Source organism: Hyla sarda, chromosome 2 (assembly GCF_029499605.1).
Source record: "Hyla sarda isolate aHylSar1 chromosome 2, aHylSar1.hap1, whole genome shotgun sequence".
Lineage (NCBI taxonomy): Eukaryota > Metazoa > Chordata > Amphibia > Anura > Hylidae > Hyla > Hyla sarda.
The window spans coordinates 200,766,695-200,787,330 of NC_079190.1; the positions used below are offsets into that span (position 1 = coordinate 200,766,695).

Sequence of the window (20,636 nt, forward strand, 5' to 3'; positions counted from 1 at the left end):
AGGCAGCTGCCTAGTGTGTCCTCTTGATTGGGGGCGCTGCTCTTCCTGCGACAAGAAAGTTAGACAACCAGCATTCAAACCACTCTCTCAGCCAGCAGCATGAGGAGGAGATTTGTTACAGTGTGTCACCTTAGTAGTAAGCTAATTACATGAGGAGGGGACTTGTTACAGTGTGTTGCCCCAGTAGTAAGGTGGGGCATATCTAAGGGGGTGCCAATGGGCGGGGTCAAATTAGTTTTTGCCTAGGGTGACAAAAAACTTTGCACCAGCCCTGGGTTATGTAGCCCTATGCAGCCCTACCTTATGTAGGTAATAACTGTCCAGAGGACCAGTAGACACTGGTGTGTTACACCATTGGGTCAGACAAAATATGTTACAATCCAGGTGTAGGTCAGGGGAAGGCAGAAAGACATTGGAGTCAGGAGCATGCAGGAGAGTGATGGCAGGTGGCACAGGTTCATAGTAAGTTATCCGGGTTAGGCACAGGAGAGTTGGTATGGTATACAGGGGACAGGCAAAAACAGAGTCAGGAAAAGCATGCACAGGTCATCCACAGATATCACAATCAGGAATACTGTACGCCTTTGCTATGGACACTAGGGAACTACAATATTTCTCAGGTACCAAGGAGCAGGTCAAAAAAGAGTGGCCATCATTCGTTATACTAATGCCCAAGCTGTGGCATCTTCTCTTTTTATAGTTTGCAGTATGATAGGAGAAAGTAAGTTGTGGAAAAAATAGTAATTCCCAATGGAATTGAGCATATCTGAATAAAAGGGTCTCTTTGACCAGTAAGTAACAAATGGTTAAATGATCAGCATACACATGCTGTAATGGGATCAGAGGGAAGTTTTGATTCCTAAGTTTGCATTTAATCCTCTTGTTTGATTAATTCCTTTTACTTATTGTATACGTTTGTGTAACGGCTAAAGTTATCTTTGCCTACCGGGGAAAATTCTCATCTCATTACCTTAGTCCCCTTTTCCATTGAAGTATAATAAACTCAATTTAATAGCCTAAACCTATAAGAGAATAAATAGTGTAGGGTGATTTATTACTGCAGCTACTGAGTTTATTGTTCCTCACATTAAGAAAAAAAAAATGCAAAGGTACAAAAATAAGACGCTTTTGTCCACACAAAGCAAATCCTGCATTGAAGGCACCTAGTACGGTTACTTTTATCATGATCTTGATGCTAGATGACAGCCCTGAAGTCACATGGCATGTTAAATAGCTGCCGTTTCTAGGTCCACCTGTCATATTCTCATTTTATGTAGGAATTTCAATAAGGCCAAGCTTCATGTGCTATATAGAGCAGCAGCATTATAAGAAAAAGAAACAAATGAACAGAAAAGGATGTGGTATGGATTGGGGGAAAACTCATATATGTGATTGTTTTCATCCATTATAATCTTTTTCTGAAGTATTATTTAGCTGAAATAACTTACCATTCAAGCACAATGCAGACACAATGGCCCTAATTTACTAAGAATGGAATGTAGGTTTCTTTGTGGGTTTTAATTCCCTACAATTTTTTTCCCTTGGTATTTACTAAGGTTTCCCTTTATTTTCCACTTTCCCTACATTTTGCTTTCTTTTACACATGCTCTGATCTGTAGGGTTTTCCTCAGCTCAAATCCACCACATTTTCTGTGGAAACCTTAATAAATATGTTGGGTTTTTGATGAAAAAAAAAATGTCGGGAACATGCCCCTTTTCTGTGATCACACCCCCTTTTACCAATGACCACACCCATTTTTCGGGGTTTTCTTAATAAAATGGAGAGTTAGTCAGGTTTTTTTTTCAATTCTGGCGCAGACAGAATTTCTGGCGCACAACCCAACAAAACATGTTGGACTTGCAATAGTAAATGAGGGTCATTGCAGTGTTTTTATCATGTGGTCTTTGAAGCTTTTGCCCAAATGGCCTTCCTTAACAAATACAGATCACACATGTGATCTTGTGGTGTCACACCAATGTTTCACCATAGTCCCCCCTTGCCCTTTTGCCGAGTTTGCTTTGGCACAAAGATCATGCAACTGCAGGAGAGGAGAACCAGCTGTCAATGACATATAAATATATAAATTACATATATAAATGACAGAAAAATGTATATGTGTATTTTACCATGAACTAAATAAAAAAAAATAAAAAAAGTTGGTTGTTTTTTATATTTCTTCCACCAATATTAATGTTCTCTTTCTAATAGAAAAGCTAACTGACCCTTCATGCTCCTTTTGGTTTGGGGACCCTTAGCTAGCTTACACAGCTATATTAAAGGGGTACTCCATTGGAAAACATTTTTTTTTTTTAAATCAACTAGTGCCAGAAAGTTAAACAGATTTGTAGTTTACTTTTATTTAAAAACTTAATCCTTCCAGTACTTATCAGCTGCTGTATGATCTACAGGAAGTTATTTTCTTTTTGAATTTCCTTTCTGTCTGACCACTTTGCTCTCTGCTGACACTTCTGTCCCTTTTAGGAACTGTCCAGAGTAGGAGCAAATCCCCATAGGAAACCTGAACTGCTCTGGACAGTTCCTGAAATGGACAGAGATGTCAGCAGAGAGCACTGTGGTCAGACAGAAAGGAAATTCTACAAGAAAAGAACATCTTGTGGATCATACAACAGCTGAGTACTGGAAGGATTAAGATTTTAAAAAAAAAATTATAAATCTGTTTAAATTATTTTTTTCCAAAGGAGTACCCCTTTAAGGACTTTTGCCATCTGGTATTGTTGCCTAAAGTGATAAAATTACTTTAAAGGCAACTTCCAGAAAAGCTATATGATCTGGCATAGAAGGAAACTTTCAGCTGACAAAGGGAGGCCAAGCACACAAAGGATACAGAAGACCGTATAGAAGAACTCGATATGAAAAAGGGGACATAGTCGGAAAAATGAGGGAAAAGAATTGTTTAAATACTTAGAACAAGAAAGCCAATAGAACAATGATATCAGACAATCATATCTTTGCTCGGTGCTCAGCAGATCAATGTGATCTTAAAGGACCTTAGGAGAGAAAACTAATAATGTCATCTCAACGGATATCAGTGTATTCTCCAGAGTGGGACCTATTTAGAACTCAGCTGACAATGAAGACTGGAAAGATGTGCATAATTCTATTTGTGTTTGATTATAACATTGGATCAATATCAAACCTCTGAAAGAGAATAGACTCAATTAAAAGTTCTCTATCTGAATGTACAATGGCACAGTAATATAGGAAAATAAGAAAACCAAAATACCAAAATAGAAAAGTCAGCATTTTATTGATCAGAAAGATAACTTACATTCCATATTCTCCATATAGCTTCTTGTTAGACCCCTAGTAGGGTACATTAAAAATTGCATAGGGGATATAGTTGATCTGTGCTCAAGACTCTTGCTCTTACTATGAAGTGGGCTGAAGGGGGGGAGGGCAAAACAATGTACACATGGGAAGGTAAGAAATAAGCCCAGAAGATAATATTTATATTACATGTATTCAATTATTTGGAAAATCAGTCATATTTTAGTTAGGGATCGACCGATATAGATTTTTTAGAGTCGATACCGATATCGATAACCTGTGAACTTTCAGGCCAATAGCCGGTAACTTATACCGATATTCTGTGCATTTTAATTTTTGGGCATTTTAAATCAGGGCCATGTACACTGAGGACAAGCAGGGCTTTGTACTCCTAGGACAAGCAGGGCTCTGTACACCTAGGACAAAAAGGGCTCTGTACAGTGAGGACAAGCAGGGCTCTGTACACCTAGGACAAGCAGAGCTCTTTACACCGAGGACAAGAAGGGCTCTGTACACCTAGGACAAGCAAGGCTCTGTACACCGAGGACAAGCAGGGATCTGTACACTGAAGACAAGCAGGGCTCTGTACAGTGAGGACAAGCAGGTCTCTGTACACTGAGGACAAGCAGGGCTCTGTACACTGAGGACAAGCAGGGCTCCGTACACTGAGGACAAACAGGGCTCTGTACAGTGACGACAAGCAGGGCTCTGTGCACTGAGGACAAGCAGGGCTCTGCACAGTGAGGACAAGCAGGGCTCTGTACACTGAGGACAAGCAGGGATCTGTACACTGAAGACAAGCAGGGCTCTGTACACTGAGGACAAGCAGGGCTCTGTACACCTAGGACAAGCAGGGCTCTGTACACTGAGGACAAGCAGGGCTCTGTACGCTGAGGACAAGCAGGGCTCTGTACACTGAGGACAAGCAGGGATCTGTACACTGAAGACAAGCAGGGCTCTGTACACTGAGGACAAGCAGGGCTCTGTACACCTAGGACAAGCAGGGCTCTGTACACTGAGGACAAGCAGGGCTCTGTACACTGAGGACAAGCAGGGTTCTGTCCCTGAGGACAAGCAGGGCCCTGTACGAGAGAGAGCAGGGCGGCGGGCACACTGATCGGTGGCACAGTGAACTCCGACGTGGCGCTGCTGCGCTTAGACGTGAGGTCACGTCACCCCCACGTCTAAGAGAAGCAGTGCCATGCCGGAGTTCAAAGCGCCTCTCCCAGGCAGTTACTGCTGTTCTCTTACAGGGCTGCCGTGGCTGTGTGGGAGATGCAAAACTGCAGCCAGCAGCACCGTTCTCTGGGCCCGGGTGTTGCGGGCAAGACACATTATTGGCATTATCGGCAAGGTTAGATACCGATACCGAGAACTAACAAAATCGTAAATATCGGCCAATCCGATAATCGGTCGATCCCTAATTTTAGTATCCAGTAGTGATGGGTCCAGTGTCTCAGCTTTCTTGTATAACCATTAATTAAAAAGTATGAGACTATTAGGTCTATAATAGTCCATAATGTCTCATTTACATCAATAATACCTTAAGACATCTGACTATTGTATTTCCTTGCCATGCAGTCATCTTTGGAAAGAAACGTATAGTTCTGAATACTAACATCCTATGTGGCATTGGTGCTGTATAATAAGATTCATAACCATGGATGGGAAATATTACGATGAAGAATCATTGTGCACTTCTCTTAAATTTGCCTGTAAATCACAAATTACCATCTTAGATATATTGCTTCTTTTTGGGATATGCTTTTTCCCCTGCTTCTGTTTACCTAGGAACATTTCCTATGCTGTTGCTTTTATAATATATATGCACAGAGACCTGGAGGAAACAAATTATAAAGTGATGAAGACCTGAAGAGACATTCAATTTACCGGTGCTTAGTACTAAATTAAACCATGTTTCCATGTCATTGACTTATGAGGGTCATTTCAGAAAATTATTTTCTAAACCCCGGCTAAGTTTAATGGGAATAACTTTTGTAACTAAAGAGATTCCTGCCATTGCTGATTTGTTTTTTTCTATAATGCCTATAACCTAATCAGATCTCTTTTTGTTTCATTGAACACTGTACATTATCGCCTTAAAGCCGGAATGTAGAATAACACCTTGTTGTTTTTTTCCGGCTTAACATTATGTATTTTCTTAATACAGAGCTTAAAGGAAAACTGTCAGCTTTCTTCCCTCGCACTAACCAGTGGTACTGGCTGGTAGTGCGGGGAACGCTGATCAGTTTGGTCCTTAACGTGCCGGGATCTGCCGGGCCGTTCGGCCATAATCTTCTATTATCGGTATATTCAAATGAGGTGCTAACTGGCACTCTGACTTCAGTGCCAGGCTGCAGCGCCCCCCAGCTCATCAATATTCCTCCCCTCTCTCTTCATTACAGAGCCAGGAGAAGAGGGAGAGGAGTAGGGAGGGGAGGAATATTGATGAGCTGGGCAGCGCTGCGGCCTGGCACTGACGTCAGAGTGCCAGTTAGCACCTCATTTGAATATACCGATAATAGAAGATTACGGCTGAACGGCACGGCGGATCCGGGCGCGGTAAGGACCAAACGTTTTCCTTTAAAATATACATATTCAGCAGCACTGCTACTTGTAGCCACCCATAGATAAGTTTTAGATGCTAACGCCATATGGTTTTATTATTACGTTCAATGCCAGATTGTTAAATTTAAAGTCAGTACAGGAGATTTTGTGCTATTAAAAACCCAAATGCAAAAAAAAAGGTATATCAGGAAAAAAAACTGCACGGTAAACTTATTTAGATAAAAAAGAATGAAAAAGGATGACAAATATATTACAAATATTGCTATTTACATATATAGATAGATGTTTATAACAATAGCAGATATGTATAAAACAATAAAGACGTATATACTTATTATATTGATTATAAAATTATGGACAAATAGTCTTAAATATGTATGGCTACAGATGAAACAAGGGCAGTTTTATTTACTGACTTTGTTTTATTATTAGCCAAGGAAAGATAAGGTGATCTTACTCCATGACAAGCAGTGAAGTGTGTTTCCTGTCTCAGAGCAAGATCAGACAATGTTAGCAGAAGACTCAATGGCAGAAAACATATTTCATTGCCGATCATGAATATTCGTGTTGTGTGACATAGCTTAGAAACACATTAAAGTCTACATGTGCCAAATGTAAGTTTGGCACATGCCTTATTTGTACAATGAGAATTCCGTTTTTAATTGCAAATATGGTATTACTTCTCTCTACTCTCTTAGAAAGGGGTGCCAAATAAATCATTAGGTTGCCCACACATTCATAGATAATGAAGCCAGATCACAGATGTTCTGCAATTATGAGTAGAGAACCCAAGTAACCCTGATCACACAGTTTAATACATACAGGAACCATCACATTTGGGTTATATCTTTTTTTCCCCTTGAATTATGTTTATTTGTTGTGTCTAATAAAGGAAAACATATCACTAATGGTTTCCTCTATTAACCCTTAAAGGGGTACTCCGGTGGAAAACTTAATTTTTTTTTAAATCAACTGGTGCCAGAAAGTTAAACAGATTTGCAAATTACGTCTATTAAAAAAATCTTAATCCTTCCAGTACTTATTAGCTGCTGAATACTACAGAACACACAGCTCTCTGCTGACATCATGAGAACAGTACTCTCTGCTGACATCTCTGTCCATTTTAAGAACTGTCCAGATCAGGAGAAAATCACTATAGCAAACATATGCTGCTCTGGACAGTTCTAAAAATGGACAGAGATGTCAGCAGAGAGCACGGTGCTCGTGATGTCAGCAGAGAGCTCTGCGTTCCAAAAAGAAAATTATTTCCTCTGTAGTATTCAGCAGCTAATAAGTAATGGAAGGATTAAGAATTTTTAAATAGAAGTAATTTACAAACCTGTTTAACTTTCTGGCACCAGTTGATTTAAAAAAAAAAAAAAAAGTTTTCCACCGGACTACCCCTTTAACACAAGTGAAACATAGAACATTTTCTAAACATTACATGGGATGATCTAAAACTGTATTTTGACAAGTAGTTGTCTAATATCTTCTAAACGTTGTCGTTGCATCTGGTTTCAAGAAGTATTACATGGCGTCCATTGAAATCAATGAGCTTCCATGTGGCTTATAGTTATGTTGAGTCTTCCATGGCAGAAGCCAGTTTCTCTATCCTGCCCATAGAGGAGGGGTCATGAACAGCGCACACTTCACTATGATGTACATGTCAATCACTGTGTATTAGTGGGGTCAACAAGTCACTGTCTCTCCTATAAGTCTATTTATGGGAAAAGCCCTTAAAGTGATCCTGTCAGGTGATTCATGCCATCCTATCTGAAAGCAGGATATGAAATATGGTGATAAGCTGAGCTCGGGGGAAATATACGTTTATATGATTTGGAAGAAATAGCAAAGTAAAACATGAAAGGACTCCTAGGAGGAAGAGTCATAGTTCTGCTAACTCCTCCCACACAGGCTGATCGAAAGCCTTTTTCTGTACACATACTGGTACAAATATAACTATCAATTACTGTGTATTAGTGGGGTCAACAAGTCAATGTCTCTCCTATAAGTCTTGTCAGGATTGACCCTGCTTTCACATTAGGAATATTACCCCAAATCATCTAAACTTATATTTCTAATGGCTCAGCCCTTCTCCCTCTATCATACCCTGAGCTCAGATAGGGCAGAAAGGGAAATGGTTGCTATAAAAAAAAAAAAAATGAATGCGAAAACGGTAGGTTTATAAAGCTGGCATGGATATGACTCGAAACGTAGCGACAAATGACCTTGAGACTAAATGCAAGGTGATCAAATACTTGCATGTCAGAGCATTGTACTGACAGTAATATGGGAATTCCATTTACAGCAAGAGCTGGTAGGACTTGGCTGTCATGGCCATTATTATCCATCATCAGAATGCAAGCCGCCATATTCTATGGGTGAATTGGCAAAGACAGCCTGTGTCTTCTGAGAGGCTTTTATATATGTTCAGTTAGCATTAATATAATATTGACTTATGTGGGAGACGTATCTGCTGTAACATGACAATCAACAATAACAAGAAAAGACAGCGTTCATTGTTCCGATGTTCACGATTGATCTTGTCTGCATATTTGTAGTTGTATTGTGGTGTAGCTTGGGGCTTAGTAAAATTCTGTTGTTACTTGTTCTCTTGATTTATGGCGCACACGTAAATGACAGAAAAACAGGTGGTGAGACAACATGACAGTTTCAGCAGACAGCAAGAATCCGAACAAGGAAAACTTGGTATTGTTATTCTATTTGTTATTCATGTTAGCCGTCTAGTTTGACTTCTCATTTGTTTAAAGGAAATTCATAAAAACTCTTGAAGCTAAACCAAACTTTTAGGTGCAGTATCATATATCCTTTTTGAGGACAATTTATGCAAAAAATGGGTTTAAAATATTTTGTCACCCCCAAAAGCTAACCAAGCAAAACCTACCAATTATGAAGTCCTAAACATCTTCTAATTATGAGGTTATATTGTCACAAAATGGGTTATCAATTATCTGATATATTGCCCTTAATTTTTTGTTAATGGAGGTAACGGTGATTATTATAGAAAGTTATGAGCTATGAGCAAACATGTAGTCTAAAATAAGAAAGGGGAATTTACTCAAAGACCTTTGTTGCTAGTAGGAAGGAGAGTCTAGTAACTGCTTAATAACAAATAATTATTACTATGTAAAAAAGTGCAAGGTTTACCAATCTCTAAGCAAATATGATTGGGTAAGTTCATCTGTCTCTGTCTTCTTAATTTTGTTATCAGACCCTTGTCTCCTAGTCCCATCCATTCTAACGACAGCAAATATGATCATATTTGCTGACAGGGTGGGTGGGACTAGCTTCCCGCTCTACTCACTCCTAGCCTCACTGAACTCTGCAGTGGCAGCTGAACCATAGGAGAGGGCGATAGGGGCCAGATATCTGCAGCATTTACAGAGAAGGACAGTGATTTCTAGGCACACTGACCACCAATACTAGGCCCAACATCAATGAATGTGTTCCTCTATAAGTTGAATGGATTTCTTGTGGACTTGCACCCTACACTGTGGACATGGTACGCTCCAGTGCAGGCCATGTGACAAGGGAGAGGGAGGGGAATGAAAAAGGAGCAACTTATCATGTTCCTAAAGGAACACCATCAGTCAACAGCAAAACTGCAGAGAGAGAGAGAGAGAGAGTGAGCAGCTTTATGGAGAAGAAAATAAGATATTTTAAATACTAAAAAAAATGCATATTAAAGCGAGGAATCATTTTAGGGCTAAAACTACACTAGCTTCAGCATTTTTGGAGATTTTACAAGTAACACTCAGGATAACACAGCAACTCCCAACAAAAGAAAATGCCTCACCTATGACATCTTACTAATTGTACTTCATCCATAAGGCAATCTTTGTATATGCAATCTTTGCTAGGCAACACCTGAATGTAGCTGGGAGGCTATTTAGGAACAAAACATGCCGACAGAGATGACAGACCAAAGGTCATTTTCTCTACGTAAGATATGCTGGTGCAACGTTGATGCACTATGACTTCTTTGGTACACTGAATTTTGTGTAGGTAAATGGTCACTGTCTTTTACGCACAACACAATTGTGTAACACAAAAAAAATGAATAAAAAATAAAGTTGGAGATGTTGTTGGTTCTCTGTCTAGTGTGAAAGAAATTAGCAATCTATTATAGAGTGTATAATATTTTATTAAAAATAGCCTTCTAATAAAATTAGGTTTGGACTAGCATTATCCCTAATGGGGTACTCTGGTAGAATTTTTTTATTTTTTTTTAATCAACTGGTGCCAGAAAGTTAAACAGATTTGTGAATTACTTCTATTTCAAAATCTTATTCCTTCCAGTTCTTATCAGCGGCTGTATGCTCCACAGGGAGTTTTTTTCTTTTTTAGTTTACTTTCTGTCTGACACAGTGCTCTCTGCTGACACCTCTGTTGGTGTCAGGAACTGTCCAGAGCAGGAGCAAATCCCCATAACAAACCTCTCTTGCTCTGGACAGTTCCTGACATGAACAGAGGTGTTAGCAGAGAGCACTGTGGTCAGACAGAAAAGATATTCAAAAAGAAAATAACTTCCTGTGGATCATACAGCAGCTGATCAGTACTGGATGGATTAAGATTTTTAAACAGAAGTAATTTACTTCTTAAAAACTTATTTAAAAACTTCAAAAGTGAATTTTTTTTATTCCTCTGCTTCAGTAAAATAAGCAACAATTTATTTTACATTGAATAAAATAGAATATGTCTAGTTCGTACACAACTCTCCTTTTCTTTGGAAATGTATCTATATGAGTGTTAGACTTGGTGACCTCTTCATAGCCATTAAAACAAGCAATATACAATATGCAGTATTTTCCATAGTTACACAGCTGATAACAAGGTAAAGGAACCACCTACTTGGTTTTAAATAGGAGACCAACATGACATTATGACAGCTTAAGTGTTTTTTGTTTGTGCTTTCCTTTGATTTCAAGATAAAAATGTGTATCACATCACAAGCATCTATCTCTACTGGGTCACTTATTTTCCTAGCTAAAAGGGGAAATAAACGATTTATTCAGAAAACAAGCTATAGTACAAAGTAGAGTAAACAAGGCAATTATAACTTTTATTAAACTTTTGAAATTGGTTTTAATTTTGTTTTTGGGGGGTCTTATGGGAATGGTAAAGTAGACATTCTTTTTGAACCCTCTAGTTTTCCTTGCTTTATGTTTTTCTTTGTCCAGCCCCATGCAGTTCACCAACAGATCTTGTGTTGCTATACAAAAAGTGTACAAAGAACGAGAAGATGGCACTCACTGTGAAATGGGGTCACTTTATTCTCCAGTTGTGCAGAGACACATACAGGTCAGAGGATTGTACAGATAGCGGGGAGCGCTCCCCACTGTCTTTACAATCCCCTTACCTGTAAGTGTCTCTGCACAACTGAAGAATAAAGTGACCCCATTTCACGGTGAGTGCCATCTTCTCGTTCTTTATGCTGTTTGGAGTTCTGTACTGCCTCAGATCGAGCACCATCTACACTGGTCTGTTGTTTGTTAGTGACACAGTGTATGTCGCTCGGGAAAGAGCGTATCTAACATGCTCGAGACTATGCAGTGAGCAGGGCAGGCTTTTCCTGCTTTGGTTGCTTCATACAAAAAGTGTACTCACACGATTACCAGTGATCATATGACAACCAGACATAATATTTTTGTTACCAGTGACTTGTAGTCAGGGAAAAGCAGAAAAGACGGTGTGTTAACTGGGCAGAAGGTGTGTTAACTGGGCATTTTATTTGCCTACCCACCTCAGAGTGAACTTCATGGCAATTTACACTGGCACATATTAGTTGACACTCTGTCCTAGTGGATTGCATAACTGATGAACAAGGAACAGATTATTTTAGTTCCCTGTCACTCACATTGGTACAGACTATGATCAAGCAAGCTCAAGTACAGTAACATGATTGAAAACACTTTACTATGTTTACGTACACTGATCAGTCATAATATTAAAGCCTAATTTGGTGCTTGCCCTTCTTGTACTGCAAAAAAAAAATTGGACCCAGTGAGTCATGGACTTCTAAAGGTGTCCTATGGTATCCGATACAAAGACATTAGTAGAAAGTGCTTTAAATCCTGTCAATACCCTGAATTCTTTTTTACGTTTCTCAAACCATTTTGGAAAATGTTTGCAGTGTGATAGGGTGCAAGATTCCACTGAAGCCAGTGCCATTAAGGAATATTTTTCCATAAATCAGTGTATTTGATCTGTAACAATGCTTAGGTGGGTGAGACAAAATAACATCATTGTGAAGGCTACAACTTAATTGTTTACCATAAGGACACTAACTGGAACAACATTATACCTCCTCCAGCTTGCCTTCTTCTCAAATCGATCCACACACAACCAGTTATCCCCTTGATGTCAAAGAAAATGGGATTTGTTGGACCAGATGACCTACTTCCATTGTTTCATGGTTCATATCCAATACTCACATGTCAATTTTAGGAGCTTTTATTAAGGTACAGGGGTCAATAAGGGCACTCTGACTACTCCGTAACTACATCACCACATTCAGCAGCAAGCTGTGATGCACTGAGTGTTCTGATACATGTCTTTGTACAAAGTCCAGCGCAGAACTTATGCAAGTCCAATCTGTATTGCTTAAAAGCCAGAATCAGGATACAAGAGTGTAACTAGTTTCAAGTGCGTTTTATTGCACCCTTAGTCATACATCTTTCTTTGTACAGTTTGCGTTACTGGAGCTCTCATGGAATTTAACCAGCTGGTGTAGACTTTGTATTCCATGTGAAGTAACCATGTTGCTAGTCCACTGTTTGTCCTTCTTAAGACCAATTTTTACAGGTCTTTACCACTATATACAAAAGTCCAGCCATTTTGGATGCTATGATCCAGTTGCCTAGGCATCATAATTATCTCTTTGTCAAAGTCACCTAGATTCTTACACTTTTACACTTTTTAACACATCAACTTTAAGAACTAACGGATCACTTGCTGCCTGACATATTCCACCCATTGTAAGACACCCTTGTAACAAGATAACTTTCTTCACCTGTCAGTTATTTTAATGTTAAGGCTGATGGGTATATGGTCATTTAATGAACGTATCTTAACCTGTAATAAATGACAACCATCAGGACTGCCCTATAATAAAAGGCTGTGGGAAGCATGGCTGTGTGAACTGGAGGACTGCCAGAGTTTGCAGTAATCAAGGCAAATCCATTGATTTGAATGGGTGCTATGTAATGCATCATTATCCCACCGGGAATGAACATTTAACTAACGGTTTCCCCAGCAATAACAGCTAATTGCTTATTGTCGCTGGGGGACCTGCAGTATGAAAATGGGTCATTCAAATGGACAGTCCTTTTAATAGACCTGGCATTATTTAACTATGTGACTAACATGTTCCTATGCCCCAAATCCACACATTATGAAATGTAGTAAAATGGAGTCAAATGATACTGTAGAAATACAGTATGTTCCATGTGAACTGGGACTCAGGTTTTCAAGGGAACGTAAGGTGCATCTGTGCAGCAGTGAACTTTCATGTCTAGGAATAATCTGACAGTGATTTATCTGATCATCCTTTTTACTCGCTGAAAGTTCCATAAATCAAACACGGAGGCAAATGTAGGACTGTGAATGAGGAGATATTTAATTAAAGATATGTGCACGGTAGATGGCCATAGAGTCTACCTCTCCATAGGATAGCGTAAGATCACAGCTACAGGAAAAACATTGCTTGATCTGGACCTCAAAAGGAAACAATCTCAAAACTCCAATGCTTTGTTTCAATGCAATAAGCTAACAAGAGGAAAAGCTGTAAAACATGACTCTCTTTTGTCTATCGCTGGGCTGTCTTCATTTCGATCAGCTAATAGTGAGTCCTTACAACAAGAGCAGATACAAATTATGCAAACTTTAATTTACAGTTTCTTGTTACCTACAGAAACCAAAGCCTGGTACAAAGAAGTGTGAACATAAATCTGCCCAAGGGTATGATAATAACACTTTAGCTATTTTCCATTAGCTTGTTCTGAGCATCAGACTCCAGACACGTCCAATGATACTCAGCGAGCTGTCTTTGTTTTTCACACTGCATATCCCTCTGCAATGATTTTGAAAAGTAGAAGAAGAGTGGAAAAAAAGCAAGACTGTTACCGGGTGATTGATAGTCATTTTTATAGAGCTGATTGAGAGATATTCTTGCAGACCAACTGCTTGCACTGACAGCATTGTCTCAGATATACAGATGTGCCACGGCGCCCATAATTCATAGCAGGCAGCTGCAGATACACCAGGTGCACTCGCTGCCCCACACAGTGAACATAAACTTGCAGTACAGCAGTAATAATATACTGTAATTCATTTCTACTGCACTAGTCCCTGTTTTTATACAGACTGTACAATTTTATAACCACTCATACAAACAGAGTAATTGAGAAATGCAAACAAATTCTAAGAAGAGGCAAATGCTTGCCATAGCCGATACAATAATTTCAGTAATTGTCACAATATGAGAGTGTATTTGATTCCATACTGACCTCCAAGCCTGGTAATAACTTACCTAAAATCAATCAGATCATTATTGGACATGTCAGTAAATGCAGTTGAAATATGACTGCAGATGACCACCATCGACCTGTCTCAATGGACATTCCCCAACCACCTTAACAATACCTATCATGCTGTAAGAAATAAAGCTGCTTAAACCATTCTACAAAAGGATGAATAGTATTTTTATGCCAGACCCTTATATGACCTATCTGGCCTTGAGTTTCAGATCTGTAATACATAAGAGAGGATCCAATGACTTATCACATATATTGTATATATGGTTAGGATTCAAGAGCTCACCATAGATTTTTGAATTAAAATGGATCTCTAATGAAAATTTGACAAATAACTATCATGAAGCACTATAGTCATTTTTCCAATTGACATGTATTTCAAATTCAACGCTTAATGGCAGAACGAGGCGCTAGTCCCTCGTATTTCACTATTCATATCAGACTAAGCTTCTCTCTCTGTCCCCATAAAATGCTATTTTATGGTGCTGGGTCTCATGCTGTAGACAGATGATATAGAGACAATGAATAAATGTGTATATATATATATATATATATATATATATATATATATATATATTTATATACACACACACACACTTCACAGGAGAGCAGCATAACCACTATAATTGTCCGGGTGCCGGCTGTTGGAGCCTGGGTTAGAGGCCCTCCAGAATACAAAGAACCAAAAAATCAGCAGCACTCCATTCCTTCAGATGAATCAGTGCGTGGCTTTATTCATCTTGCGTTGCAACCAGCTACGTTTTGGCTGTCTCACAAGGGGCTTGATAATGGCTGTGTGAGATAGCCAAAACATAGCTAATTGAATAAAGGCATGCACTGATTCATCTGAATGAATGGAGTGCTGCTGATTTTTTAATAAAGTATTCTGTCTACTACTTAAGTAAAACAGATATGATCCAGTATTTTGGCTTCTGTTATGAATAAAGCCTCTATCTTACTGAATGAATTGATGCTTTTTTGCAGAAGAAAAATAACAAGTAAAAAAATGGTACACACAACACCCTATTCTAACTTGCTTTCTATAAAATCTACATATGTAAAGGTAATGTGAACTGCATTCTTTGAGAGTCAGTCAGTTATATTATGCCTTGAAGAGTCTATGTTAAAGAGTACCTCTCATGATCTTGTTAAATTTTGTAATCCTCCCAGATCACTGCCCCATGATGATAAACCACCCCCTGCCTTATATTGTATTATTTGTTAGTTTTCTACCTTGATATTGCTCTGTATTTTCTGCTCAGTCTCAGTCAGATTCACAGCCTGGGAAGGGACATTACCCATCAGGAGTGACATCATCTGAAGCAATACAGGGGAGAATTTCCTCTCTCACTCTGCTACACAATGCCCAGAGCAGTTCAGAGGGAGATGAGCTATTATTGGCTAAGGCTGCACCCCTCCCCCCCCTCAGCACTCCAGACTGCATTTTCTGATTTTGGACTTCTGCCAGGCCAGCAGGAGTACAGTTCACAGAAGTAGAATAGTTAGCTCATTAAAACTTATCTTTTAATAATTTATCAGAATAAGATAATAGTCCTCAAATAAAAAAAAGACATGCATAGAATGATACAGCTGGTCAATAGTAGCTGCCAGCTGTAATAAGATAAACAGTCCAATATGGACCACTCACTCAGACCCAGTGGTACAGTCCTAAGCGTGGAGTAGTTGTCAGGGCAGCCGGAGGATGACGGCTGGTTCCCTCCTGGCAGCACGGAGTACAAAGTCTGTTCAAGAGATAGGGGGAAATGTGCTCTGGACAAGTAGGGAGACACCTAGGGGCAGATTTTTTAAACACAAACAAATTAAAGGGGTACTCCGGTGCTAAGACATCTTATCCCCTATCCAAAGGATAGGGGATAAGATGCCTGATTGCGGGAGCAAACATCAGCCTCCGGAGAAAACATCGCTCCAGGTCTGATGACTCACGATCACGGGCCGGAGTATCGTGATGTCACGGATCTGCCCCCGTGTGACGTCACGCTCCGCCCCCTCAGTGCAAGCCTATGGGAGGGGGCATGGTGGCTGTCACGCCCCCTCCCATTGGCTTGCATTAAGGGGGCAGAGCATGATGTCACGCGGGGGCGGAGCCGTGACGTCACGATACTCTGGTCCCGTGACCATGAGTCATCAGACCCGGAGCGATGTTCACTCCGGAGGCTGATGATAATGGGGTGCTGCATGAAAGAAGATTTCGGAGGTCCCCAGCAGCGGGACCCCCGCAATCAGGCATCTTATCCCCTATCCTTTGGATAGGCGATGAGTTGTCTTAGCACCTGAGTACCCCTTTAAGCTTCTGGCCCTTACCCAAAACCTGCAACAGGAACTTCAATTAAAATGTCATTTAATATACTGGAATCCTCATATGGGATAGAGGGCCTTTGCGTCCGGAATCCAGGTGTTACAACAACCTTCACAAATCATATAGGTATGCCACTAACATAAACTATGAAACACATTCTGTAACCAAATGATTGTATGCTCCCATCTGTCTAATCAAAAATACTTTAGAAACTACTTCTTATTAAAAATGAACTCCAAGCAATTACAGTCGAATAAATTCACCCATGACTTGTGATTTTGCTACGGGAAGTAGAGTTTTAAACAGTTCTAGAAAACACTTTAGTATACTGTAGTCCGGTGACAAATGTAATAACTCTGATTTGTATCCGTATTGCAGAAACAGATGATAACAGTAGGGTTTCCACATGCAGAATTCATTAGGCACAGTTACTGAATCCTCAATTAATTGACTTGCTTTTTAGTATACCGGGGTATAATTCATCTAACTTGTAAATCCTCCATAAATGTCCAAAACAGTAACTATGCACTTTGCTTGACTGCATAGAGATATAAGGAGTAGTATGAATGAAAACAGACGGCATTTTACTGCTGGGTTGCTTGGTTCCTATGCACAGGAGTACTATTAGAACAGTTCAATATGTCCTTGCGTTCAACAGGTCATTAGTAATATATAAAATCAGATACTCCTTCCTAGACGCAAAGACTACTAATTGTAATAATTATACACCCATTACAAACAACATAGATTTATTATCATAGCAAAGCTGGAACATGATATCTGCAGGTGTCTTGCTTAATGCAGGTCTGTGTCTGCATTTTACATTTACTTAGTAACAAATGGAAGGCATAGAAAGTGAGTTTAATAGCTTGTACTGCCAGCTCCTGGGCTCAAAAGCAAAGCAAAACACTCCATTTAATTGGATCCAAATGGAAGTAAATGAGTACAATATTTTAGTCTGCTAGAAAAGAATATGTATGTAACTTTTTGTTCTGCTTTTTAATTGTCATCTTTAAACCCACCCAATGGACTGTCTCACAGGATGCTCTGTCTGACAAAATGGACTGCTTTACACGATGGCCTGCTTTATTGAATGGACCGTCTCTCAGTGCATTTACAGGTTGCTCTGTCTGATAGAATGGACTGTTTTACAAGATGACCTGCCTTACAAAATGGACTGTCTCACATGATGCACTCACAGGATACCCTTAAAGAAATGGACTGTTATAAAGTATGTACTGTCTCATAAGATTCACTGTCTCAATAGATAGACTATCTTTAGAAACTGCATTCATATTTTGTGGCTTTAAGGTTTACAGCCTCGCATCCACTGAAATATGACCCTGAGGTTGTGTAACATTGCTTTACTGTATCTATAGAAACTAACCTGAAGATGTCAGATCTCCTAAATGCTTGAAATGATATTTGCAGATATCCAATAAAAGAAGTCATTAAACTTACTATGACTGGATTCAGTGCTTTACTGTCACTGTCACTGTCATCTTGCCAACAGTTGTACTAGTAACATTACAATAGTATACTGAGTATTCATATAACTATTATTGCCCATGGTGACATCTTCTGAGGCTGCACCACTTATATTAAAGTTTGCATAAGCCTTATGTTTGCAATGTTTCCAGTATTCTCCTATTTCTATGTTGTCAATACAAAGAATGCCCTGTAATGGAAAACATTGGGGTAAGCTGTAGCTAGCTGTAGCTAGGTGACATGGGGTTAAGTTCAGGACAAGGTGATGTAGGGGGGTGGGGGAGGAGTATGGTGGGTATATAAGGACAGGGCCAAAGAGGTAGGGGCCAGACAACATGTGAAAGCCAAGGAAGACGTTTCCCGCCTGCCTGCCTGGAAATTTGTTTTGGCTTTCTTAGTTGCAGCAGCAGTAGCCGGGAGGGAGGGGAAGACATGCTAGGAAATTGTTGGTGTGGGCTGGGAATGGGAATGGTGGAGAAGTTCCTTGCGGGCATGGAGCCCCAGGGGGAGGTTCGGGCTCTGAAAATGGTGCTCCTGGGCCTGGTACTGTACTGCTAGGGGTACAGTAGGAGGCCCATACACAGATCAATTATTGTAAAGAAAACAAGGAGCCTCCAGGTTCTTCCCCTGCTGGAGATTACAGATGTTTATCTTACAGGTTGTATGATGTTCATATGTGGTTTCATTTATTGGAATGTTAAATTTGTTATGCTTGCCATAAATATAGGTCTGCTGTGGCCTTTAAACTCCAACGTGTCAGTAATTAAGTTGGGTTTGTAGGTTAGAGAGAACAAACTGTCCCCTTAGCCATGCATGTTACTTTATTGTAAAAGTTAGTCTAGTGAGTCTTAAACTGGGCAGAAACTTTGATAAAGCTAGCCATAGACATTCAATAAAACTTGGTGCAATCTACTCATTTTGGCCTAACTGGCTAATGATCTGATGTGTATGGGAGCATCTCTCATGCCATCCAATGGGATATGTTGGGGGGGGAAAGGGAGATCAGTCATGTTGGATCGCTAAGTTTTCCAACTTGTGTTCATGAAAGAGATCTCTGCTACACAAATACTTGGCTCATTTGACAAAAATATCTGTTGGCCAAATATGCTGACAGCTTTTTGCATGGGAAGTTTTAGGAGTTTTGAAAATATCAAAAAGAAAATTGTAAAAAATATTGCTCAAATAGATGAAGAGAAAATGCTTGGTACATTATATTAGTCAAAGGGTTCATAAGCAAGGCCATTTCTTACATCTTGAAATGTATGACTTAGCATAAATATATGGTAGATCAGCAATAAACAATGTTAAATAAGCTACCATACAACAGATATATTGTGTTAGGTTAATAATGTGGCACAGGGGGATGTATTACCTTGTATTTTAATGCCCCACTAAAACGAGACGATGTTTCTGTCAGACAGTGGTTTACTTACACATATGGATAGGTACATCACATTTTATACTGCCAACTAAGGAGTCATTGTTACTCCGATCTAATCTGTTTTGGTGCTGGAGACATGAAGGCCAACACCAGTTTAAGTTATTTTATCATCAAGTTTTAAATAACATGACCTCTAGAGAACGGCAATAGCAATTAGGTTGCATCATTTTGTACAAGGAAAAGAAAAATCTTTAGACCAGCAATCTGAGGCCAGGGCTGCGTTAACTGTGATGACCGCACTTAATGAAGACATCTGCCCAAGGGAGAACAAGGTTACTAACTCATTTTATATAGGTCAGCAAGCAAATATCACATGATTTAGAGCCTTGTAAGGGATGCTACACTAATGCAGTATACTCTCCGACGACGGTGTCTTTTTAGGTCATTGCATTGCATTAGCTACAGTTTAGCCGGTGTCACAAAAACCTAAGTTGCAAAGATGAACAAAGAAAAATTCTCTAAATCCAAACACTGCATATCAGAACATATTCACTTTATTCATTACTTTATATTACAAAGGAAATATGGCACTTACTTTATGTAGTATGGCACTTTATTTGGTGAGATAGCCCTCTCCCATGGACCCTGGACCGAAGCTGAAAAAGAAAGAGGAAGATTTGAGATGAAGATAAGAGCAGAACAGAGAGGCTATAATTCACGTCCGCCGCTGTACACCTGACCAGGCTCACATGGGTCTATTTGCCCGATGTAGTCCTTGAGGACAGCGAGGATTAACCTACAGAACAGTGGTGAAATATACATGCTAGGCTGAGGGGAGATAAATTTAGTCAAGTACAGTGATTAAACACATGCTTTCTGCACAGGAAAACTTAACGGGGAGATGAAAGTCTGAACGGGAGCTATATCTCTCACTGCTGCTCTTCCTTGTCTTTTTCTGCTGTTTTTGTGTCATGATTTATTTTTCCAATTTCCTAACATAACAGGGCCTGCTTTGTAGGCATTGAGCGGCTGTGAAAA

At 39.6% G+C, this 20,636-nt stretch overlaps 1 protein-coding gene across 4 annotated transcripts in view; it reads right to left on the reverse strand.

The window, feature by feature from the left end:
* DMD (dystrophin) overlaps nt 1–20,636 on the reverse strand; it is a 2,642,350-nt gene that overhangs the window by 306,082 nt on the left and 2,315,632 nt on the right. For all 4 annotated transcript variants that reach the window (XM_056556147.1, XM_056556148.1, XM_056556149.1 and 1 more), the window contains one exon: nt 20,194–20,254. In XM_056556147.1, coding sequence (XP_056412122.1) covers nt 20,194–20,254 — 61 coding nt within the window. The remainder of the gene's footprint in view (nt 1–20,193; nt 20,255–20,636) is intronic.